The sequence below is a fragment of the Dipodomys merriami genome, unplaced genomic scaffold (assembly GCF_024711535.1).
Source record: "Dipodomys merriami isolate MVZ:Mamm:240054 unplaced genomic scaffold, mDipMer1.0.p SCAF_28, whole genome shotgun sequence".
In the NCBI taxonomy this organism is placed as follows: domain Eukaryota; kingdom Metazoa; phylum Chordata; class Mammalia; order Rodentia; family Heteromyidae; genus Dipodomys; species Dipodomys merriami.
The window spans coordinates 19361024-19385599 of NW_027204270.1; the positions used below are offsets into that span (position 1 = coordinate 19361024).

A 24576-nucleotide genomic window follows, 5' to 3' on the forward strand; every position below is an offset into this window, starting at 1 on the left:
GGATTTGTTGGCTGCTGAGCACTGAACGGACCCATGAGGAGGGGGAGGAAGGAGTCAGGCCTGCCATCCATGACGGAACAATGCTGGGTACAGGAATGGATGCATCCCTTGTGATTTGCTGAGCTGAACCCCTATGAAGGAAGAAAAGGGGGTGGGTACTTCCGACACTTGAGTCACAGCCAGCAGATAACAATTTTCCAGGGCTACAATCAAAGCCCAGCATTCAGATGGGTGCTGGGGCTCATGCCCATAATCCTAGCTACTTAGGAGGCTGAGGTCTGAGGACATTGGTTTTCAGCCTCCATGAGACTCTTATCTCCAATTAACCACCAATAAGCTGGAAGTGGAACTGTGGCTCAAATGGTAGAGTGTCAGCCTTGAGTGAAGAGCTCACAGTCAGTGGTCAGGCCTTGAACTTAAGCCCTATAAAAGCCAGCATTCATCTGGTTAAAACCAAGACAACAGATACGTCTTAGTGACATCTTTATTTTTATGTGTAAGAAAGAAAATCCTAACTCATACGCAGCACATGTCTGGATCTATTGTTTAGCACGAAGCCAAACTGAAAGTGAGCAAAGAAAGTGGCAGGCAGATATCCAGGAAGCGCTTGCAGGCAGGCAGAGCTGTGGATAGCGGCGGTAAGGGCAGAAGCCAGCGACTCCGAGCTCAGGGCAGGAAGTGGGGCTGTCTGGGATTGAAGGGGCGCTGCAGAAATCCCGGGCTTCCACAGGAACACAGACGGGGCAGCTCACAGAGGAATGCACAGGGTACTTATTCTATGAGATGTCAGAAACTACAAAGCAAAAGTGGTTTGCCTTGAAAGGAGAACCTTCTAGACATGGCCTTGTGGAGCTATGGTTACAGGGGGCATTTGGGGTCACAGCTGTCGAGAGTCACCTAGGGTATCTGTGTCTACAGACACTCCATGCAGCCACCGGCAGGGAGAGTGGGGAGGGGGGAAAGCTGATACCTGAGTGGGTATCTGTGGACTGCCCCCACCCCCAGGCCCATCCTCATCTGCAAGGTGTTCAGGACACACCCTGCAGGGGTGCAAAGCCTGTGGCCACGTCACCACGAGGTCCCATTCTTATACATTGATAATCAAAGGGAGATGTTTCCAAGAAAAGGAAAATTAAAAGAAAAAAGGTCTCTCCCAAATCCAAAGACTATATTCCTTATTAAAATCTTCAATTTTCAGGGCTGGGAAGGTGGCTCAGTGGTAGAGCACTTGCCTTGCATGCCTGAGGCCCTGGGTTCAATTCCTCAGCACCACATAAGCAAAAAGAAAAAAGCCGGAAGTGGCACTGTGGCTCAAGTGGTAGAGCGCTAGCCTTGAGCTGAAGAGCTGAGGGACAGCGCCCAGGCCAAGTTCAGGTCCCACAACCAGACCCAAACAAAACAAAACAAAAAAACTTCAATTTTCAAAACAAAAACGCCTTTCCTCCTTCACTTTTGGTCCATATTAGGATGTGAACTCAAGTGCTTTGTGCTTTTGTGGCAGATGCTCTACCACTTGAATCATACCTCTAGTCTGACATTTTGCTGGCTAATTTGGAGATGCTGTTTCAAGGACTTTTCTGCCTTGGCTGGCTTCAAACTGTGATCCTCCAGATCTTAGCTGCTTGAGTAGCTAGGATTCCAGGTGTGAGTCACTGGTAGCCCCTGGCCTTTTTACAAGATGGTGGTGTTTCCCCTCAAGTTGCTCAGACCTGCTGACCACAGGCATCTCAGCACACTGTACTGGATGATGTCAGTGCTAGGGATACTAGGTGCTAATCTTGAGACTTGGGGGGGGGGAAGGTCCTCCCCCTCCGCTATCCCCCTCCCCTCATGGGTTAAAGCCATCTACTAGAAGGCCTGAAAGGCCTCCAGGAATGAACGATGCTTCTAGCAAGCAAGGAGGAGGAACTGAAAGTGTGGGGGACTGGTATTAGCACCCCAGGGTGGGAGGGGCTCAGTCCCCCTGCATAATAGACACACTGGGCTGAACTGCCCACTGTCCACAGGAAGGCTCAGGAAGAAAGTGTGCAAGAATAGATGAGGAAGAGAAACAAAGTCAGGGCAGGGCTGGGCGTCTCAGCAGCAGCTGGCCGCACTCCGCTTCACGTGGCACGGCTTGCAGAAGAGATGGTCATTCAGCGGGTAGCAGCCTTGGTCAGTGGGCTCTACGGACAGGAGAACACTGCAGTCCTGGGGAAATAAAGGCACATGTCACATGCAAATGTCCTGGGGTCTAGGCACTGCCAGCACACAGCCTACCCAGGGGAGAGACTTCATTAAGCCTTCCCTGCAGGGCAGCAGTTCAGCTTCTCATTCTGGACCTCCTGGGCCAGGTCTGCCTGGAGAAGACCAGAAACATAGGATTTTACTTCATAGGAGGGGTGAGTGGCTGACGTGGTAGCCTGGCTGTGGGGAGGCCGAGGATCCTCAAAAAGGCAATGTGAAGGTCCCAGGAGGCTGAGGTCCCAGGGTGTAACCAACAGCCTTTTTAGGATGTGCGGTGTGAGGCAGGTCCTCCTGGGACTCCAGCGTGGCACTGCACAGGCTCCCAACCAATGTCTGTGGAACGTATCTCCTGGTTAGCCCTGTTCCTCACTTGGCAGGTGGGGAAACTGAGGCCTGAGAAGGGTGGGGTTTTCCTCAGGCCTCACAGCAAGTTCTACAGCAGGCTGGTGGCCAGGCTGAGTTGAAGGGTCTCTCTCTCTCTCTCTCTGTCAGTCCTGGGGCTTGAACTCAGGGCCTGGGCACTGTCCTGGGGCTTGAACTCAGGGCCTGGGCACTGTTCCTTGAGCTTCTTTTGCTCAAGGCTAGCCCTCTACCACTTGAGCCACAGGGCCACTTCTGCCTTTTTCTGTGTATGTGGTACTGAGGAATCGAACCCAGGGCTTCATCCATGCTAGGCAAGCACTCTACCACGAAGCCACATTCCCAGCCCTGGAGGGGGATTTTTTGTTATTTCCCAGGTCACATATCCGTAAGACCAGCAAAACCATGAAGCACGGACTTCAGGAGGAGGAGGAGAGGGGTTCGGGCCTAGACTGCCAACACAACTTCACCATTTACCCCTGGCGCACATCTCATCTGAGCCTCACCCATCATGCCTCATCCTTCATGCTTCAGGTAGGAATGAAAGATTCATGCGCAGAGACCGTATTCTGGGCTCAGCTGGCACCCTTGGGAGCTGCAGTGACATCAGAGTCTTGTCTCCACAGAGATGACTTTGAGGTCACAGGTGTTGGTCATGAACCAGCAGGAGCCAGGGGCCATAGCCTGGTTTCTCAGTGGCCACTTGGAGAGGGCGCCCTCATGTGGCTCCTCTCTGCAACTCCACCCTAGCCCCTGGGGGAAACTAAGTCCTGTATCTGGGTCATTCACAATGGGTCACTTGTTTGTCATTCAGAGAGGATCAAGTGACAAACCTGAAGTTCCAAAGAGGCGCATGTGACCTTTTTTCTAAATTAGAACAGAGAGGGAGAAACAAAGTGCCTGCTAAATCATCGAGGTCTGAGAAGAGCTGTGGAGTGGCAGACAGCCACTGGACAGGCCTGGCAAAAACGATCCTTGGTTTCCCCAACATAAATGGGAATAATGAATACCTTCAGAGCCGGGCGCCGGTGGCTCACACCTGTAATCCTAGCTACTCAGGAGGCTGAGATCTGAGGATCATGGTTCAAAGCCAGCCCTGGCAGGAAAGCCTGTGAGACTCTTATCTCCAATAAACTACCAGAAAACCAGAAGTGGCGCTGTGGCTCAAAGCACTCAGCTGAAGAGCTGAGGGATAGCGCCCAAGTCCAGAGTTCAAGCCCCATGACCGACAAAAAAAAAAAAAACAAAAAAAAAAAACCTAGCTAGGCATCAGTAACTCACGCCTGTAATCCTTGCTACTCAGGAGGCTGAGGATCACGGTTCGAAGACAGCCTGAGCAAGAAAGTCCATAAGACTCTTTATCTCCAATTAACCACCAGAAAACCAGAAGTGGCACTGTGGCTCAAGTGGTAGAGTGCTCACCTTGAGCTGAAGAGCTGAGGGACAGTGCCCAGGCCCAGAGCTCAAGCCCCATGACCAAAAAAAATCTGGGCCGGGCGCTGGTGGCTCACGCCTGTAATCCTAGCTACTCAGGAGGCTGAGATCTGAGGATCACGGTTCAAAGCTAGCCCGGGCAGGAGAGACCGTGAGACTCCTATCTCTAATAAATCACCAGAAAACCGGAAGTGGCGCTGTAGCTCAAGTGGTAGAGCGCTCGCCTTGAGCTGAAGAGCTGAGGGACAGCGCCCAGGCCCAGAGTTCAAGCCCACGACTGACAAAAAAAAAAAAAAAAAAAAAAAAAAAAATCTGGAAGTGGAGGTGTGGCTCAAGTGGTACAGTACCAGCCTTAAGTGAAAAAGCTAAGGGACACTGCCCAAGCCCTGAGTTCAAGCCCTACCACCAGCAGAAAACAAAAAAACACCAAAATGACATAGATGCAAGAATGTTATATAAATAAAAAAGTACCACCCATGTAATAAATGCTACTCTTTCAGTATTAGATATTATGAGCCACAAAGTCAACAAAAATGAGAGCCAAGGCCCGTCCATGGGCAGTGCCTGGAAATCACTTCCCTCCCTAAAGAGCTCCCCACACTGGACACTGCTCACACCTGTAATGGTAGTTATTCAGGAGTCTGATATCTGGAGGATCAAAGTTCAAAGCCAACCTGAGCAAAAAAAGTCTAAAAGAGTCCATCTCCAAAATAAACAGCAAAAAGCCAGGCTGGAGGTATGACTCAAGTGGTAGAATGCCAGCTCAACAAGTTAAAGGCCTGCAGTTCAAACTGTACTCAGGTATAGTCAAAGAAGAAGAAGAAGAAAAATTGGCTGGGCTTGTAATTCTAGCTACTTAGGAGGCTAAGATCTGAGTATTGTGGTCTGAAGAAAGCCTGGGCAGGAAAGTTCGTGAGACTCTCATTTCCTATAAACTACTCAGAAAAATCCAGAAGTGGTGCTGTGGCTCAAATGGTAGAGTGCTAGCCTTGAGCACAAAGAAGCACCTAAGGACAGCGCCCAAGCCAGAGTTCAAGCCCCAGGACCAGCCAAAAAATAAAAAAAAAAGCCCCCAAAAAACAGACAAGCAAAAATACCCCCAAAAACAACAACAAAAAAAACTAAAGGCCAGTGCCCAGGCCCCAAGGTCAAGCTCTAGTACCACCTAAAAAAAAAAAAAAAAAAAAAGCTGGACATTGGTGGCTCATGCCTGTAATCCTAGCTACTCAGGAGGCTGAGCTCTGAGGTTCACGGCTCAAAGCCAGCCAGGGCAGGAAAGACTGTGAGACTCATCTCCAATAAACCACCAGAAAACCGGAAGTGATGCTGTAACTCAATTGGTACAGCTTTAGCCTTGAGCTGAGGAGCTGAGGGACAGCCACTCAGGCCCAGAGTTCAAGGCCCACAACTGACAGGAAAAAAAGGAAGAAGAAGAGGAAGAAGAGGAGGAGGAGGGGAGGAAGAGGGAAAGGAGGAGGAGGAGGAGGAGGAGGAGGAGGAGGAAGAGGGGGAGGGGGAGGGGGAGGGGGAGAAGGAGGAGGAGGAGGTGGCGGCAGCGGCAGCATTTCCTGAACCAGGTTGCAAGCCCCACCTTCTGAAGTGTAAGCACCAGAGTGCAAGTCCTGCCTTGCCCCGCAGCCTCTGCTGGTCAAGGTCACACAGGACAAGCAGGGGTGGGGGATGAGGGGTGTTGGGTATTTGCTTCCCCAGCTAGGCTCACAAGATTGCTAATCACACTGGACTTCGTAGGGCAATAGCAGGGATACTGGCAGTAACTTTGGTCACTGGTCTTCCAAGAAGCAGCAGCAGCTGGACTTTGATCTCAAACAGCCAGGTGGGCAGCTGCCTATCTCTTCTCCCAGCCTGCTCCCACCCCCCATGCCCCAGAAACTCCCTTCTGGTCCCATACACCTGTTTCAAGATGAGCAAACACATACTCAGAATTATTCCTTGGTAAGTTGTGAGACCTGCCCTGAGACTCCTCAGTTAGGGACACCCATGAAAACCTCCCCTTTCTCCAGGCACCAGAGAAGCCTCAGTGCTAAGTGGCTGGCAGGGGAAGAAGGGGAGGAGGGATTCTTGGCACTCCCAGGCAGGGCTTGCTACACTGCTTTTGGGGTGCAGGCCATGGGGAAATCAAGGCTCTGTGCTCAGATTTGGAGTGTCCAGGTATCCACAGACTGGCTTTTATTTTCTTTTTGTGGTCGGTCATGGGGCTTGAACTCTGAGCCTGGGCACTGTCCCTTAGCTCTTCATCTCAAGGCTAGTGCTCTACCATTTGAACCACAGCACCACTTCCGGTTTTCTGGTGGTTAACTGGAGATCAGAATCTCATGGACTTTCCTGCCCAGGTTGGCTTTGACCCTTGATCCTCAGATCTCAGCCTCCTGAGTAGCTAGGATATGTGTGAGCTACTGGCGCCCAGCTAAGAGCAGTTTTTAAAGCTTTTTTTTTTTTTGGGTCCGGTAGTGGGGCCTGAACTCTGGGCCTGGGTGCTGTCCCTCAGCTCTTCAGCTCAAGGCTAGCGCTCTACCACTTGAGCCACAGCACCACTTCCGGCTTTTTTCTTTTTGCTTATGTGGTGCTGAGGAATCGAACCCAGGGCCTCATGCATGCAAGGCAAAGCGCTCTACCACTGAGCCACCTTTCCCAGCCCCTAAAGCTTTTTTTTTTTTTTTTAAACCTTTCTTTTCTTTTTTTTTTTTTTTTTAACTTGGGACTTTATGCTTGCTCAATTGATACTGTAGTAACTGAGCTCCTAGTTTTTTGCTGACTAATTGGAGATATGCGTTTTGTAGATTTGTCTTTATGGGCTTATTTTAAACTTTGATGCTCAGGTTTCAGCCTCCTGAATAGCTAGGGGAGTCTGGCTGTCTTCAGGGGTGTTTAAACCCAAGCCCTTGCCCAGAGAATGCTAGCCCATAGGCAGAGAAAATGAAGCAAGAAACAGAAAAGGCAAAGCCAGACAGGTAGTTGCGTGCCAGTGGCTCACTCCCGTAATCCTACTCAGGAGGCCGAGATTTGAGGATGTTCAAGTTTTGAAGTCAGCCTGCCCAGAAACTCCAAGAAAGTAAACATCTAACTAGCAAGACACCCAGTTGGAGGCCTGGCGCAAGTGGCTGAATACCAGCTGAGCAAGCATGAGGCCCTGAGTTCAAACCAGGTACTAGCAAAAAGGGAGGAAAAAGGCAGGACCAGAAGATGGAAAGACAGCCTTGATACTATTTACTATCCTGAACACTGTCACCAAGAACCAATACATTCCCTTCATGCAGGAATGCATTTGGTTTTCATATGAACACAAAATTCTGACTGATGGGCTAGCTCTGTAACTACTTTTGTTTTTGTTTTGTCTGTCTCAAGGCTTGAACTCTGGACCTGGGTGCTGTCCTTGTGCTCTTCAGCTCAAGGCGAGCACTCTATTGCCTAAGCCACAGCGCCACTTCTGGTTTTCTAGTGGTTTATTGGAGATAAGAGTCTCACGGACTTTCATGCCTGGGCTGCTTTGAACTGTGATCCTCAGATCTCAGCCTCTTGAGTAGCTAGGATTACAGGCGTGAGCCACTGGCGCCCAGTTTGTAACTACTTTCAGTGTGTGTGTGTGTGTGTGTGTGTGTGTGTGTCTCAGCCTCTTGAGTAGCTAGGATTACAGGCGTGAGCCACTGGCGCCCAGTTTGTAACTACTTTCAGTGTGTGTGTGTGTGTGTGTGTGTGTGTGTGTGTGTGTGTGTGTGTGTGTGTGTGTGTGTGTGTGTGTGTGTGTGTGTGTGTGTGTGTGTGTGTGTGTGTGTGTGTGTGTGTGTGTGTGTGTGTGTGTGTGTGTGTGTGTGTGTACACACCAGTTCTGGGGCTTGAACTCAGGACCTGGGCACCATCCTTGAGCTTTTTCATTTAAGGCTGGCACTCTATCATTTGAGCCACAGCTCTACTTCCAGCTTTTTGCTTATTTACTACAAAGTGTCATGAACTTTCTTATCCTGGCTTGTTTTCGAACCGTGGTCCTCAGATCTCGGTCTCCCGAGCAGCAAGGATTGTAGGTGTGAGCACCAGCAGCACCAGCCTTGCTTTCACCCTTTTTGTCCTAGCCGGGACTGCGGTGCCAGCCTGGCAGACCGGGCAGCCACTGCGGGATGTCCCCGATGCTACTCACCTCACACCTGTAGCAGTTCTCGTGGAAATTTTTTCCCATGCACTCAATTTTGAAGGAGTCCTTCCCGTCCCGAGGGATGATGGGATTTTCACAGATGCTGCACATGGGGGCGAATTTCCTAGAGAGAAAAACAAAACCCACACTTGCTTGGGAGGCATTCACAATGACGAGTGCAGAAACAAGCTGGCAGGACTGAGGTGGCTGGAGTCACCTCCCAGCGCTATTCTGGGCCACTGTGTGACCTGCCTGCCCCTGTGCCGCACATCTGACTCCCTGGTAGGACAGAGGGGGGACCTGAGTGAGCAGCCCTGCTGCAGGGTGCTGGAGGCAGAAGTGACGTGGGGGGAGGGGGAGGGGGAGGGCTGGAACTGAAGGGCTGCTAGGCTGGGACTCTCACTTTTTTCTTTTGGTACCAGTACTGGGACTTGAACTCAGGGCCTGGGTACTCTCCCTTAGCTTTTTTTTTTTTTTTTTTTTTTTTGCTCAAGGCCATTGCTTTACCACTTGAGCCATAACTCCATTTCTGGCTTTTTGCTGGTTAACTGAAGATGAGAATCTCACAGACTTTTCTGCATAGGCTGGCTTCAAACCTGCATCCTCAGATCTCAGCCTACTGAGGACCTAGGATTACAGCTGTCTGTGTGTGTGTTGTGTTGTGTGTTGTGTGTGTGTATGTTTGTGTCAGTACTGGTCTTAAACTTGGCCTGGGCATTGTCTCTGAGCTTTTGTGTTCAAGATTAGTGCTTTACCCCTTGAGCCATACTTCCATTTCTGGCTTTTGGCTGGTTAACTGGAGCTATTGAATCTCATGGACTTTCCTGCATAGGCTGGCTTTGACCCAGTCTCCTGAGTAGCTTGCATTACAGGCATGAGCACCTGTGTCCAGCAGTAGTCTTTTCAGCACATCCATCTGACTGCAGAATTCTGAGCATCTGACATGGCGCAGGAGCTCAGTCATTCACTACCAGCAGGTGAGCAGAGCAGGAAATGCTTCTAGAGTCCACAGGTTGCAGGGCACTCTGGGTTTTTGGAGCTTGGCCCTGGTTTCTGCCCTGTCACCCCCTCCCCTCCCCTGTCCGTGCCCCTTCTACCTGTAGAAGTCGTCCAGGCAGTACACCTGGTTCTGGCTGTCCAGGGCGAAGCTCTCGTCCCCGATGCACCGGGCGCAGGTAACGCAGATGAAGCAGCGGGGGTGGAAGACCTGGCTCAGGGCCCTGATGACGTGGTCACGGACCACCTCGCCACACTTGCCGCACTTCTCCAGAGTGTCCTGGGACAGAGGGCCCTTGCCTCAGAGCTGACACACAGCCAAGCACACCCCAGCCATGACGGGCCCTGTCTTGGCCCAGAGCAGGAACCTTGAGGCAGCTACTGGATTCTTACTGCCATCTGTTGGAGGTTAGGGCTCCGCAGAAACTTCCTTTAAATCTCCAAGCCAAGAGGGCTGGAAGGTGGCTCTGTGGTAGAGCGCTTGCCTAGCATGCATGAAGCCCTGGGTTTGATTCCTCAGTACCATATACACAGAAAAAAGCCAGAAGCGGCGCTGTGGCTCAAGTGGTAGAGTGCCAGCCTTGAGCAAAAGAAACTCAGGGACAGTGCCCAGGCCCTGAGTTCAAGACCCAGGACTGGCAAAAAAAAAAAAAAAAAATTATCTCAGAGCTAAATCCAGGTGAGGTGGCTCATACCTGAAATCCTCCCTCCGTAGAGGCAGAGAGCCGAGAACTGTGCCAATGGCTCCCACCCCTGGAACAGTGAGCTTAAACAACCCTTCTTTTCTTCCTGTTAGTGCTGGAAGGCTGACCACCTTACGGCAGCCACAGGAAGTGAATCCCCGGCTAACCTGCACTTCCCCATCTGCGGCATTCTGGGTCAACCGTGGGGGAGCCCTGTGAGGAAGGAAATAACGTACCATCTCCCACGCGCCCGTCTCAAATGCCTGGCACCCGGGACCTGGCCATGGGGGAGTACCTGGTGGCAGGCTTCGCAGAGAGGCCGCCCCTCCTTCTGGTAGAAGCTCTGTCCGGCCAGCTGGCAGCGGCAGGTGCGGCAGGTGAAGCACTGGGCGTGGTACTGCCTCTTCATGGCCTCCACGGCCAGCTCTCGAGGGGACACAGGCTTGTGGCAGAAGCCGCAGACATCTAGGGTAGAGGAGACACAGACATCAGCAGCTCAGCCCAAGAGGACTGTACACCATCACCACCCAGAATATATTTAGAGCTCAGCCTCCAATTCCAGGAGTTTCCTAACCTCACAAACAAGGGGTCATGATGGGCACTGGGAAGGAATGTGACTAAATTAGGCCAGATACGGTGACTCAAACCTGTAATCCCAGCTAGTCCAGAGCAAACCCAGCAAAAAGTCAGATCAAAAGAAGAAGATGCAGGCTGGGAATGTGGCTCAGTGGTAGAGTGCTTGCCTTGTATGCTTGAGGCCCTGGGTCCGATTCTTCAGCACCACATAAGCAAAAAGAAAAAAAGCCAGAAGTGGCGCTGTGGCTCAAGTGGTAGAGCGCTAGCCTTGAGCTGAAATGCTGAGGGACAGCGCCCAGGCCCAGAGTTCAGGCCCCACAACTGGACCCCCCCAAAAAAAGAAAAAAAAAAAGAAGATGCAGTCTTGGGATGATTTGTCAATTTCAAAAGGTAGCATTTTCAATTCCTCAAGATCTAAATGGGACATAAAACTGTAAGAATTGATCAAGACATAATACTACGAGCATAGAGGAATATACCAGATGCAGTAGGGCACACCTGTAATACCAGTGCTAGGGAGACTGAGGCAGGAGGATTTTTTTTTTTTTTGGGTCCGGTTGTGGGGCCTGAACTCTGGGCCTGGGCACTGTCCCTCAGCTCTTCAGCTCAAGGCTAGCACTCTACCACTTGAGCCACAGCGCCACTTCTGGCTTTTTTCCTATGTGGTGCTGAGGAATCGAACCCAGGGCCTCATGCATTACAAGGCAAGCACTCTACCACTGAGCTACCTTCCCAGCCCGAGGCAGGAGGATTTTGACTTCAAGGTCAGCCCGGGCTACATAACTAAACTGTTTCCAAAAACAACAACAACAAAAAACAAAAAAAATATTGGAAAAAACTAGGAAATTATTGACAATTTTGGAGGAGGCCTATGTCGCAAAATCCAGTAGCCTGAAAAAGACTGAAATATTTGACCACATAAAGATCAGATTCTCAGCCAGACACTGGTGGCTCAGGCCTGTAATCCCAGGAAGCTAATATCTGAGAACTGTGGTTTGAAACCAGTCCAGGCAAGAAAGTCCATGAGACTCTAATCTCCAATTTACCACCAAAAAGCTGGAAGCAGAGCTGTGGTTCAAATGGTAGCATGCCAGCCTTGAGCAAAAATGAGAAGTAAGAGCTTGAGGCAGTGGGTTCAAACCCCAGTACTGGCATACACAAATTCATTTTGCTTCTATAGCAACTATATGGTTGTTTAAATCGACTATCATTAAAAAAAGAAAAAAGAAAAAAGAAAAGCAGGTCAAGGCAATAAACTGACGTACAGTTTTACAGATCACCCACGAGGTAAGCTGGGGAAGGCACAGGGGTCGGCTCCCACGGGAAGCCCAGGCCAGCCCCTGGGGCCCAGGCTAGTCCTGCACCCTTACCTGTCGATGCCTCTCTCTCTGGAGGGCTGACGGGGTCTTCTGGGGGTGGTGGCAGCTCCTCCTCCGAGGGCTTGAGGTGGCTAGGCTGAGGCTGGACCGATGGACCCTTTGACGGAGCCTGTGGGGACATGGAGGAGTCACACAGATGGGACCCTGTGAGGACCTCCCTGCTTGTGGGGAACCCACCCTACAGACAGGAGGTAGATGCCCAGTGAGCACTCAGCTGGGTGGTTACCATGGCAGCAGAGCCCACCCTCCCCCTTTGCCCTGCCCTATCAGCCAAAGCTCTGCCTCCTGGATTGGCAGTTTAGCTCCTGGGGCTGAGGTAGACAATGCAGCCCTTGGCCTGGGGCAGAGGATTAAGACCTGGTTCTAGCGGCACACTGGACCAGGTCTTCCTTGGGGTGAGGAGAGTGCCTGAGGGACAAAAGGGGACCAGCCCTTTCCAGGGACCTTGAGGAACTCAAACAATTTTTACCAGTGTGCCTAGCGACACCGAAGAGGTTTTTTGTTTTTTTTCCAGTACTGGGAGTTGGGACTCAAGACTTGGTGCTCTAGTCAGGAACTCTTGCCCCTGAGCCATGCCCGACCCTTTTTGCTTTAGTTATTTTTCAGAGAGGGCCTTCACTTTTCTCCCCTAGGATCTAATCTAGGATCAAGATTCCTCCTACCTCCACCTCTCCAGAACAGCTGTGATTACAGGCTTTTACCACTAAGCCCAGCCTGGCAGAGCTCTGAGGAGGGACTGTCTTCAAGAATTGACCCCTGACACAGGGTCCAGGAGTTGGGGAGGCTGGCAGTACCTGTGGCGGAGGCGGGGGTGGGGGCAGGTGCAGCTGCTCCAAGTCTGAAATGAGTGAGGCCCCCGCTGGGGCAGGGGGCTCGTCGTCAGGGGGCAGGAACGCTGGAGGGGGTGGAGGCGGAGGAGGGAGGAGGTCGAGGTCTGCCAGTGACTCCTCACCATCCAGGGTGGGAGGGGGCAGTGAGCACCCTGTAACGGAAAGAGAGTGTTGCAGAGTCTCTGCAGAGGCAGAGAGGAATCTCACTACACAGAAGGCTCATAAGCAGTGGTTAGAGCTCAGGTTTGAGGGCCCCACACCTCTGGTCTTATCTGGCTCTGATATGAACTCCTGAGGGTCCCCCACACAGAGCCAGCATCTCTCAGTTGGAAAGTACTACTTCCCCCTAGTGGCTGTAGGGAGAATGGCAGGAGATGAGGTGTCTGAAGTGAGTGACTCAGCCGGCAGTTGTTGCCTTCTGGTCAGCCTCCACATCAGCCGGCCCCGCTGGGAGCCAGGCCCACCTGCTGGAGAACCTGTGTGTAGAGAGGGGGACACAGGCACGGCTAGCCCCTAAGGCAGTGGATTAAAGCTGCATTTTCTGGCTGGCTGCATGGATATCACCAGATGTCCTCTGGGCTGGAGAAGATGGCATACACCTGTAACCTAGCTACTCAGGAGGCTGAGATCTGAGGATCAAAGTGTGAAACCAGCCTAGGCAGGGAAGTCCACAAAACTCTTAACCTCCAGTTAATCAGCAAGAAGCTGGAAATGGAGCTAAATGTTTACTCCAGTGGTAGAGTGCCAGCCTTGAGTGAAAAGCTCAAGGACAATGCCCATCCAGGACCAGGAGGGGAGGGAGGAGATGGGGAGAAGCATGGTAGCACATGCCTGAAGGGAGACTGAGGCAGGAGAACCATGAGTTTGAGGCCAGCCAGGGCCATTTAGTGACTTCCAGGCCAGCCTGAGAAAGTGAGAACCCTGTCTAAAAATCAAAGGAGACAAGGCACAGACAAAGCAAGTATGGCTGAACACTGACAACCGGTGGACCTAATGTGCCCACTCGGGGGTTCTGGCTCTACTCTCCACGCCTGTGTGCACGTGAAGGTTTCCTAAATGCACACACGCATGCATGCATGCATGCCCACACATACACGCACATGCACAAAATGACTGCATTATCAGCTCAGCTCCACAACCACTCCCAGGAGCTGAGGCTGAGTGAGCAAGGCAGGGCAGGGCCCTGGATCCCCAGTGCTGGTCTGTCACCACAGACTTCTGGGCTCCCATGCAACTTCCTCTCCTGGGATCCCCCCTCCCCTTCCATGCACAGGAGGAAGATGGACATGAGCTGGACAGCCTGAAACCTCTTGTGTCCACTGTGGTACAGGGTGAGCACCGTGGCCCAGACAGAAAGGGACACAGGGACTCTACCTACTGTCATAGGGGTACAAGGGAAATCAGGCCCCAGTGAAAGCCTGCCCAACACATCCATGGAAAAAAAAAGCCCAAAGACTGGGTGGTAACCCCATTCCCAGCTAAGTTCCTGGGGCACCTTTCTGGGTTTCCACTTCTCAACTGCAAGGCAATGTCTCTGGCCTCACCCAAGGGCTGAAAGGACTGCACAGGCTAGGAAGGTATTCTAGACTACAGTTCAGTGACAAAGAAAGAAAGAAAAGCACTAAAGCCAGACACCACCAGTGGCTCTCACACCTGTAATCCTAGCCACTAAGAAGGCTGACTAGGGCTGGGAAGGTGGCTCAGTGGTAGAGCACTTGCCTTGCATGCATGAGGCCCTGGGTTTGATTCCTCAGCACCACATAAGCAGAAAAAAAAAGCTGGAAGTGGCGCTGTGGCTCAAGTGGTAGAGTGCTAGCCTAGAGCAAAAAGTAGCTCAGGGACATGCCAGGCAAAAACAAAAACAAAAAACAAAAAACAAAGGAGCCTGGCTCCAGTGGCTCACGCTACTGTAATCCTAGCTACTCAGGAGGCTGAGAGCTGAGGATTGAGGTTCAAACCCAGCCTAGGCAGGAATGTCCTGAGACTCTTTTTTTTTTTTGGGGGGGTGGGGGTCTGGTCGTGGGGCCTGAACTCTGGGCCTAGGCGCTGTCCCTCAGCTCTTCAGCTCAAGGCTAGTGCTCTACCACTTGAGCCACAGTGCCACTTCTGGCTTTTTTTCTTTTTGCTTATGTTGTGCTGAAGAATCGAACCCAGGGCCTCAGGCATGCAAGGCAAGCGCTCTACCACTGAGCCACCTTCCCAGCCCCTGTCCTGAGACTCTTATCTCCGATTAACCACCTGAAAACCGGAAGTGGTGCTGTGACTCAAGAGGTAGAGCACTAGCCTTGAGCTGAAGAGCTGAGGGACAGCGCCCAGGCCCAGAGTTCAGGCCCCATGAGCTACAACAACAAAAAATCAGCAGGGGCCCTTGTTCCAACCCCCAGAGCTCAGCTCCACCCAGTTTCTGATTTACCAGGCCTGGGGCCAGCCCTGAGAAGCTGGATTTCAGGTAATTTGCAATGCTGGCTGAGGGCCACAGTTCTAGCCTAAAGTCTCACCTGAGATCTCTGGACTGGAAACAGTAACTCTCTACCTCAATAAATATCCAGTGTCAACAAAATGGGGCAGAGCTGGACACAGGAAGTTTTTTTTTATTGTTGTTGTTGTTTTTGTCCGTTCCTGGGGCTTGAACTCAAGGCCTGGGCCCTGTTCCCAAGCTTTTTTACTCAAGGCTACTACTTCTGGTTTTCTGGTGGTTAAAGTGGAGATTAGAGTCCCATGGACTTTCTTGCCTGGGCTGTCTTCTAACTGCAATCCTCAGATCTCAGCCTCCTGAGTAGCTAGGATTATAAGCATGAGCTACTGGTGCCTGGCCACAGAAAGCTTTTTTTTTTTTTCTTTTAAAGACAAAGCCTCATTAAGTAACACAGGCTGGTCTTGAACCAACTTTCCTTCCTTCTTGCTGGTACTGGGTTTTTTTTTTTTTTTTTTTTTTTTTTTTATTTTTTGCTTATGTGGTGCTGAGGAATCGAACCCAGGGCCTCTGGCATGCAAGGCAAGCACTCTACCACTGAGCCACCTTCCCAGCCCCTGGTACTGGGTTTTAACTCAGGGTCTCATATTTGCTTGGAATTGTTCTTTGCCACTTGAATCGTACCTCCAGTCCAGATTTTTGCTGATTACTTTGGAGATGGAGTCTCAAGGGCTTTTCTATCTACACTAGCCTCAAACTGTGGACCTCCCAAGTGGCTAGGATTAAGGTGTGAGCCACAGGTGACTGGCTTGGCCTCCAACTTCCCATTCTCCTGCACCAGCCCCTGGATGCTGGGGTTGTATGTGTTCTCCACACATACATGCTTTTATGGCACAAGAGGGTAGTAACAGTTGACAATAATTAGTCACATATTTCAAAATAGCTCACCTAGAGGACTCTGACTGTCCCTAACACAGAAATATGACCAGGTTTTGAGGCACAGGTGTGCCATTTGCCCCAACCTGCTAATTACACGCAGCACACATTGTACCCAGAAATGTGTACAATTATTATGGGTCAATTTTTGTGTGTGTGGTGCTGGGGGATCAAACCCAGAGCCTTGTGCAAACTAAGTCAGAACATAACCAGTGAACCACATCCCTAGCCATCACCATCCAAGGGTGTACTAGGTAGGGTGCATGGAGATCAGGAACACAGTAAGGCCCCAGGTTCTATCCTAGCACTAGGAGAAAAAAAAAGTAAAAGCTTGGTCCATGACAGTAGTTTTCAGCTACTCAAGAGGCTGAAGCAGGAGGAGCCTGCTTGAGCCAGGAGCTTGAGGGGACTGCAAAACACAGCGAGACTCTATCTCTAAAACAAATAGCTGGGCTGGTGCTGATGGCTCACACCTGTAACTCTAGCTACTCAGGAGGCTGAGATCTGAGAATTGCAGTTCAAAGCCAGTCCAGGCAAGAAAGTCCATGAAACTCATCTCCTATTAACCACTAGAAAACTAGAAGTGCGCTGAGGCTCAAAGTGGTAGAGCATTAGCCTTGAGCAAAGTAGCTCAGAGACAGCACTCAGGCCCTGAGTTCAAGCCCCACAACCAACTAAATAGCTGAGTGCCAATGACTCACACCTGTAATCCTAGCTACTCGAGAGGTTGAGATCTGAATCCAGCCCAGCAGGAAAGTTCTGCAGGAGTTTTCTTTTTTGGGTCCAGTGGTAGGGCCTGAACTCTGGGTCTGGGCACTGTCCCTCAGCTCTTCAGCTCAAGTCTAGCGCTCTACCACTTGAGCCACAGCGCCACTTCCGGCTTTTTTCTTTTTGCTTATGTGGTGCTGAGGAATCGAACCCAGGGCCTCATGCATACAAGGCAAGCGCTCTACCACTGAGCCACCTTCCCAGCCCAAGATTTTTTTGGGGGGCCGGTCGTGGGGCTTGAACTCTGGGCCTGGGTGCTATCCCTCAGCTCTTCAGCTCAAGGCTAGCACTCTACCACTTGAGCCACAGCAACACTTCCGGCTTTCTGAGTGGTTTTTTGGAGATAAACAGTCTCACAGACTTTCCTGCCTGGGCTGGCTTTGAAACGTGATCCTCAGATCTCAGCCTCCTGAGTAGCTAGGATTACAGGTGTGAGCCACCGGTGACCAGAATTTGTGAGAATCTTATCTCCAATTAAACAACAACACCTATAACAAAAAGCCAAAAGTGGAGTTGTGACTCAACTGGTAGAGCTCTAGTACTGATTAAAAAAAAAAAAAAACCAGGTACCAACAGCTCAAGCCTATAATCCTACCTACTTAGGAGGCTAAGATCTGAGAAAAGAGGCTTGAAGCCCAAGCAGGAAAGTTCCTGTGAGACTCTTATCTCCAATTAGCCACTCAAAAATTGAAAGTGGAGCTGTGGCTCAAGTGGTAGAATGCCAGCGTTGAGCACAAAGCTACCCAGGTCCTGAGCTCAAGCCCCACAACTGAAAAAAAAAAGAAAAGAAAAGAAAAGAAAAGAGAGAGCTCAGGGACAGCACCCAGGTCCTGAATCTAAGCTCTAGGACTAGCATATACATATACAAAATAATAATAATAGGGCTGGTATTGTAACTTAGTGTAGAGTGCTTGCCTAGCATGCATGAAGCCCGGGGTTTGATTCCTTAGCACCACACAGACAGAAGCCAGAAGTGGCGCTGTGGCTCAAGTGGTAGAGTGCTAGCTTTGAGCAAAAGAAGCTCAGGGACAGTGCCCAGGCCCTAAGTTCAAGCCCAGGACTGGCAATCACTCAATCAATAAAATAGTAAGATAATAAATGAAAAAATAAAATTTACGTGGACTTACTCCTGTAATCCTAGCTACTCAGGAGGCTGAGAGCTGAGGATCAAGGTTCAAAGCCAACTCAGGCAGGAAAGTCCAAGAGACTCATCTCCAATTAACTACCAGAAAACTAGAAGTAGTGCTGCGGCTCAAGTGGTAAAGCGTTCGACTTGAGCTGAAGAGCTCAGAGACAGTGCCCAGGCCTAGAGTTCAAGCCCCATGACTATCAGCTGGGCACTGGTGGCTCACACGGGTAATACCAACTACTCAGGAAGCTCATCACCCATGCTCTGCTTAGCACATAGTAGGAACCTGATGAATAAATGACTGGATAGATGAATGAACAATCAAGTAAGTCAATGAGTAAATCAGTGAATGAATGAATGAATGAACTGATGAGTGAGGAAAGGAAGGGAGGGAAGCAGAGAGGAAAAAAAGAAAAGACCAAGCCTGCCTTCCCTCCCCACCTTCTGGCTGCCTCCCTTGCAGTCACCCTCTTACCTCCATTGGAGACTTGAGAAGGCCCAGTTGGGTCACAGGCTGCAGCCTTGCTGGTGGGAGCCCAGGGGCTGGGCCTCCCGGCCAGGCCACCCCCAGGAGCCTTCCCAGGAGCAGGGGCCTCCCAGGGCCGGCCTCGGGTCTCCCGAGCCACCTGCCTCACTTCCCCTGTCACAGTCGTGTCCCGGCGTGGGGGTGCCAGGGTGATGAAAACAGAGGAGGCAACCCTCTTCTCAGATTTGGAGGCCATGGCCGTGGCTCCTGCTAGGGGCAGAAAAGGATTCAGACTCCAGAAGGGCTCAGAGCCTCCCTCTTCCCATAACTTTTTTTTGTCAGTCATGGTGCTCAAACTCTGGGCCTGGCCCCTGTCCCTCAGCTCTTCAGCTCAAGGCAAGCGCTCTATACTTGAACTACAGCATCACTTCCGGTTTTCTGGTGGTTAATTGGACATAAGAGTATCTTGGACTTTCCTGCTTGGGCTGGCTTTGAACCTTGATCCTCAGATGTCAGCCTTCTGAGTAGCTAGGAATACAGGAGTGAGCCACCGGCAGCTGGCTCCTGAAAGAGATTCTTATCTCCAATTAGCCACCAAAAAAATGGAAGTGGAGCTGTTGCTCAAAGTGGTAGAATGCTAGCCTTGAGCCAAAGAGGCCTGGGGGAGTGCCCAGGCCCGGAGTTCAAGCCCCACAACTGACTAGAAAAAGAAAAAGAAGGGCTGGGAAGATGGATCAGTGGTAGAGCGCCTGCCTGGCATGCATGAGACCCTGGGTTCAATTCCTTAGCACCACATAAGCAGAAAAAAGCCAGAAGTGGTGCTGTGGCTCAAATGGTAGAGTGCTTGCCTTGAGCTGAAGAGCTGAAGGACAGCACCCAGACCTTGAGTTCAGGCACCACGACCGGCAAAAAAAAAAAAAAAAGAGAAAGAAAAAGAAAAGAGGAGAAGAAAAGAAGAAAACCAAGAAAAAAGGTTGGGAAGGAGACAGGCAGGTGCACAAAATCTTCCCTGACTCTCCTTCCCCACAGCCTGCACACTTAGGGAGCAAAGGACAGACCCTCCCTCCAAAGGACGGTGCTCTGGCACCCAGCTACAGCACAGCTGACACTTGTCCCTGCACCAGTCCCCTTCCACACCTGTGACTAGAAGCTCAGCTGTAGAAGGAAAGAGAACAGGAGCAGCAATTTCAGATCAGAGGGCCTAAGCTCCATCCAGGAAGCAGGGCAGGTAAAAACAAATAGGAAAACCTGCTCTGAATCTGCACCACTCTGTGTCCCTGATGCTTAACTTGGAAATCTGCCTAGGGACTATCTCTGAGACTCAAGAGTGGTCAAATCATTTGTCCAGGGTCACACAGCAAGAGCTGACATGTGAACCCAGAGCTTGTGATCTTGTGGCCACTTGATTCTGCTTAGTCTTCTCTCTACCCAACTTATAAGCCAACATTCCTTTTGTCTGCCTTCTATGCCAGAATCTCTCTTTGCCCCATCTCCAAACCCACCATGGCCCTGGTTCAGGGCCTAGGCCTTGTAGGCAGAAGGTAGCTAGATCACTTCTAATCCTGCCTCCAACCCCTCATCTTTCTAGAGCAGAATCTGATTTTCTCCTCTACTCAAAAGTCTTCCAACAGCCAGGTGCCAGTGACTCACTCTTGTAACCCTAGCTACTTAGGAGGATGGAATCTGAGGACTGAAGTTCAAAGCCAACAATAAAGGCTCAGGGAGAGTGCCCAGGCCCTGAGTTCAAGGTGCGCTTCATGACTGGTTAAAAAAAAAAAAAAAAAAAGAAAAGAAGTCTGAAGTGGAGCTGTGGCTCAAGTGGAAGAACTAGTCTTAAGCAAAAAAGCTAAGGGACACCATCCTGGCCCTGAGTTCAAGTACCAGTACTAGCACACATGCAAACACACACACACACACACACACATGCGCGCGTGCGCGCGCTCCAAGATTCCTAGTCTCAGGATGAAAATCGCAGATCCTGCAGCTTCAACTTCTTTTGGGTTCTGGGGAAGCTGGTCAATTGTTCTCCCCTGAGCAACATCCCCCTGCCATGTCACCCCCCTTTCAGTAGTCCCCCCATCTGCTCTTCCTTTCTGGCCTGCACAGGCAGAATTAACTTCAGCTAGGCCTCTAAGTCCAGCTCAATCCCCAACTCCAGGGAGCCTCCCACTTCAGGGTCTCACCCCAGAGAGCTGTCTGCCACCACAGGGTGCTGTGTGTTCCCCCCATCCCATAACCTGGTCTGCTTTTGGTGTCTGCATTCTGGGTGCCCAAAGGTGGCTCACAGCAAGCCACATCAAAGCACAGGCAGCACCTTAAAGTGCTTTCGCAGACAGCAGCCACAGGGCACCTGAGGCTGAGGGGAGCAGGTTGGGGTAAACTGGCCACACCCTACCAAGTAACTTTACTAGGCACCCAACAATGGGGCCTAGGGCACTTCTTCCTATCTGGGCCACTTCAATGTGATGCTAAGTTCAAGCTCCAGGACTGGCACAAATAAAAAGGCGAAGAAAACAAATGCTAGACAAGGGCTGGGGGTGGAGTGGGAGTGCAAAAGGCCTCCATTCTGTGGGTGGGGGTGTAAACTAGTGCAGTCACTACGGAAAACGTAAGGAGGTTCCTCAAAAAACTAAATGGAGCTGGGCACTGGTGGCTCACACCTGTAATCCTAGCTGTGGCTCAAGCAGTAGAGTGCTGGCCTTGAGCTGAAGAGCATAGGGAAAGGGTCCAAGGCCAGAGTTCAAGTCCCATGACCCAAAACAACAACAACAAAAAGCTTACCATGTTGGACTGGAAGTGTGGCTCAAATAGAACACCAGCCCTGGGTGTGTACACACACACATACACACACACACACACACACACACACACCATGCCTCACAATTCCCATGATCCTCTAATCATCTGAGATGAGGTCTTTTATGCCTCAAGTGTATTTCCAAGGCCATGCATGGCTTGGCATTCTACCAGAGCATCATGGTGGCAAGCCTAAGTTGGCTTGCTTTGGGTCCCAAGGCCACCACAGGCTTCCCCAACTCCAAGGTCTGTTCTCATCCCAGCATGGTGCAACCCAGGCCCTTTCCTGGTGATGGGCATATTCCAGGGGCGCCCCTCCCCACCCTGACCCCTACCCCACTCTTCCGGGAGTTACATCTGCCTGCTTTCCCAGAAACATCCAGAGGCCGGGCCAGATGTCTGCAGCTGGCACGTCCCTCCTTCTCCCTCCCTCCCTCCCCAGGGTCACTGAGGGGACCCCGGGCCCCAGGGGAAGCGGCTGGGGGGGGGGGCGGTTCAAAGCCCTGTCAAGCCCATCCGGGAAAGGCGGCCTTGCGCCTTCCTCTGTCCCCGTCCCCCCTAGCACCCGGGCGAGGAGCTCCGTGGGGAGGGTCCACGTGGGGCGGCCTCCCCCCTCCCCCCGCCTGCCGGGGACCCCACCCCCTCCCCCGGACGCGAGCAGCGAGAGCGTCGGTGAGCGGAGAAAGTGGGAACAAAGGGAAGGAAAGTCATTTCCTGTCAAGAGGAAGGAAGGAGGCAGAGCTCCAGCGCGCCCGGGCCGGCTGGCGGGGGCGCCAGGGCGTGGGACGGGGCTGCGGGGGACCCCAGCCCCTCCCGCCTCCCGCTCCCCCTCACCCCTCGGGCTCCGCTCCGGAGCCTAAGTTCGGGTCCGGAATAAACTTCGCCGGCGGGGTCCGCCCCCGGCGCGCCCGCTCGGGGTCCTGCGGCGGGCAGCGCTCCGGTCCCCGCGGGGAGAGGCTGCGCTCGGGGCACCGAGCCGGCCCCGGCCTCGCTGCGCCCAGGGCAGCGGGCAGCGCCGCCGTCCCCGCCCGTGGCAGGCGCCGAGGGCGCGGAGCCCGGACCGCGCTCGCCCCGGCCCGGTGCGCACCTGGGGCCGGACCCTCCCGCCCTCCCTGGCCTGGCGGGGAACGGCGCCTTTGTGCGGGACCCGGCTGGCGCCCGCACCGAGCCTCCGACCTCCACCCCGGGACCGGGACCCGAGGGCTGAGACAGACGGACGGACGGACGGACGGACAGCGGTCACTATGGGGTCCCCCGAGGTTGGGGTCCGGCCGGGGATACGGGGCGTTCGTCCAGATCCGCCACCGGGGTGCCGCCCGCCGGGGGCGCAAGGACGGGACCCCCCCCCGCGCCCGGGCCCGCAGCACCCCTTACCTGCGCCCGAGCTCCCGCGGCCGCGGCCGGACGCCGGGGCGGGGCAGGACGGAGCGGCCTCGGGCCTCCCCGCGCCCGCCCCCCGCTCCCCGCGCCCGCCCCCGGCCCGGCGCCCGCGCGCCTGACCATAAAAGGTGAGGCTCGGGGGAGGGGCCGCCCCCACCTGCCCGGCCGCGCCTCCCCGCCCCCTCCCTTTGTTCCCCGGCCCCCTCCCCCCCACTCGGTGCCCCCGAGTGGCCCCGCCCCCCCGGCCCCTGGGTGGGCGACCGCGGCCCAGACCCTGGGACCAGGTGGTCACTCCCCCCCACCAGCCTCGATGTCTGCGCTGGTAATCCGGGGGACACTGCCCACCTCGCCAGCCTGGCCCCGGAGGACGCAATCGGTGACTACATGATGGGCTAGGGCCTTCCGCAGGGGCGTCCGCCCCGGGGAGCGGATCTCCTTGACTTGCTGTCCTGGGCTGCCCCTGGGTCTGGACCCCCTTCGTCCCTCCGCAGGTGGGCCGGGCCGGCGGCCGCTCAGGTCGTTGGATTTGCCCCTAGGCCAGCCACTGACCCCTTCTCCGCCTCGCTCCGGCGTTCAGGAGGACTCGGGTAGGGGGAGCTTACTGGCCCCCCTCACCACCTCTCCTCTGCGTCCTGGAACTGCTGGGGAAGAGGGGAGGGGGAAGCGGGATGGGCCGCCCGGATCCCTGGAGGCCAGAGAACATTGCTGGGAAAAGGGATCTGGGTCTGATTCAGAGGCAAACAGATCGTTCTTTTGATTAAAGCACATCGGAGGAGGCCAGGGGAGCCCAGGGCCCAGCGCCATTGCAGCCAGTCAACAGTCAACACCCCCCACCCCCAGCGAGGCTCTGGGGTTCTGGTGAGGGGCTCCGTGGTGTCCATGTGTCAATGGAGGGGTGCCTGGGCGCCCGCCCCCTCCTCCCTCCTCTCTAGGTCCCTCACCTCTTACCTGCCAGCCCCTCCCTGGAGCACCTTGTCATAGCTTTTTGTATATGACCCTTGGCCTCTGCAGTGACAAAGGCAGTAGCTGCAGTGGCTGGGTTTCTAGGAGCTTGTGTGCCTGGTGCAGACCTCTCATTCAACCCCCCAGACTCCTCACACCAGGGTTGATTGCTCCTGCTTCTCAGGCAAGTGGACCTTGCCACTGGAGAGGCTCAGGCCCGGCTGGGGGTCAGAGGTTGAGCTGAATTCAAGCCTGCCATTGGGCATATTGCTCTGCCCCCCTCCATGACTCAGAGTCTAGTGCTGAGTTGTCCACACAGCCTGTGCCCACTGCGCTGCGCATCTCAGCCTGGGAAGGCGGCCTCTGGCTCTGCCACGATATAGAAGAGACACACTGCCTCCGAAGGAGGAGGAAGGAGCCTCTGAGGCACTGCCTGGAGTCACAGTCACAGTGGGTTTTCAGAACCCCAGAGGTTTGTCAGACTGAAATGGAGCCACCCCCCACTCCCCAGATCTCCATACCCCAAGCTATACCTCACCACAGAAAAGTTGACTTGGGGCTTTACCCAAGGTCAAAGCTACTCAGGCTAAGACCCAGGCCTCCTGCTTCTGGCCTGGGCTGAGTCCAACTGGGAACTGCAGAGGGGAGTGTTGGGGTCCCCCTGAGACCACTCACCGGCTCTGCAGCACCCCTGGCCTCCGTCCTACCTCAGCTGCTGCTCCAAATGGAAAGGACTGTCCTGGCCAAGGCTCCGGCAGCGCCTGGGTGTCAGTGTCACTGATAGGCAGGTGCCAAACTTCCTGCAATGGAAACCCAGGAAGTGTGCTAGCTGAGAACACACGCCCTTTGTGTGCCAGCACTGAGGCCAAGCTCCCCTCCTCCCCTCTCCCTGCCCAGCTCAGCCCAGCTTTCTCCCCTTTCAGATGCCCCAGCAGGTAAAGGACTAGACTTCTATTGAGGCCATGTCAGCCAGACCCTGGGCAGCAGGGACTGGGAGGGAGGATTTGAGGCATGATCCAGGGCCATGGAGGCCGTGTGCTGGCCACACTGCTATCCAGCACCGGCTGGACAGTTGAGGCAGGCGTCAGGGAGCCAATAGGAATTGAGCCAGACTATTG

The 24576-nt window shown here is 53.2% G+C and overlaps 1 protein-coding gene across 5 annotated transcripts; it reads right to left on the reverse strand.

Annotated features, from left to right (window-relative positions):
- Positions 1 to 466: 466 nt before the first annotated feature.
- Positions 467 to 24230, reverse strand: LOC138838407 (filamin-binding LIM protein 1-like). 5 transcript variants are annotated; one of them, XM_070037873.1, is made up of 8 exons: positions 24166 to 24230; positions 18350 to 18607; positions 12593 to 12780; positions 11790 to 11907; positions 10139 to 10308; positions 9262 to 9440; positions 8171 to 8288; positions 467 to 2190 (listed from the first exon to the last, which is right to left on the reverse strand). In XM_070037873.1, exons 2-8 carry the CDS (start codon positions 18594 to 18596, stop codon positions 2077 to 2079), a joined length of 1134 nt encoding a protein of 377 aa, XP_069893974.1. In that variant the 5' UTR covers positions 18597 to 18607; positions 24166 to 24230; the 3' UTR covers positions 467 to 2076. The 5 variants fall into 5 exon arrangements, with proteins under 5 accessions (XP_069893974.1, XP_069893975.1, XP_069893976.1 ...); XM_070037874.1 differs by having other exon boundaries at positions 18350 to 18610; positions 24166 to 24222; XM_070037875.1 differs by having other exon boundaries at positions 24134 to 24200.
- Between the last annotated feature and the right edge of the window lie 346 nt (positions 24231 to 24576).

Excerpts from the sequence above, each read along its gene's own strand:
- LOC138838407 (XM_070037873.1), bottom strand. The coding sequence starts at position 18,596 with ATGGCCTCCAAATCTGAGAAGAGGGTTGCCTCCTCTGTTTTCATCACC. Across the intron at positions 11,908-12,592 it reads CACCCCCGCCTCCGCCACAG|GCTCCGTCAAAGGGTCCATC; the intron begins GTACTGCCAGCC and ends ATGTCCCCACAG. Across the intron at positions 9,441-10,138 it reads TCTGCGAAGCCTGCCACCAG|GACACTCTGGAGAAGTGCGG; the intron begins GTACTCCCCCAT and ends CCTCTGTCCCAG.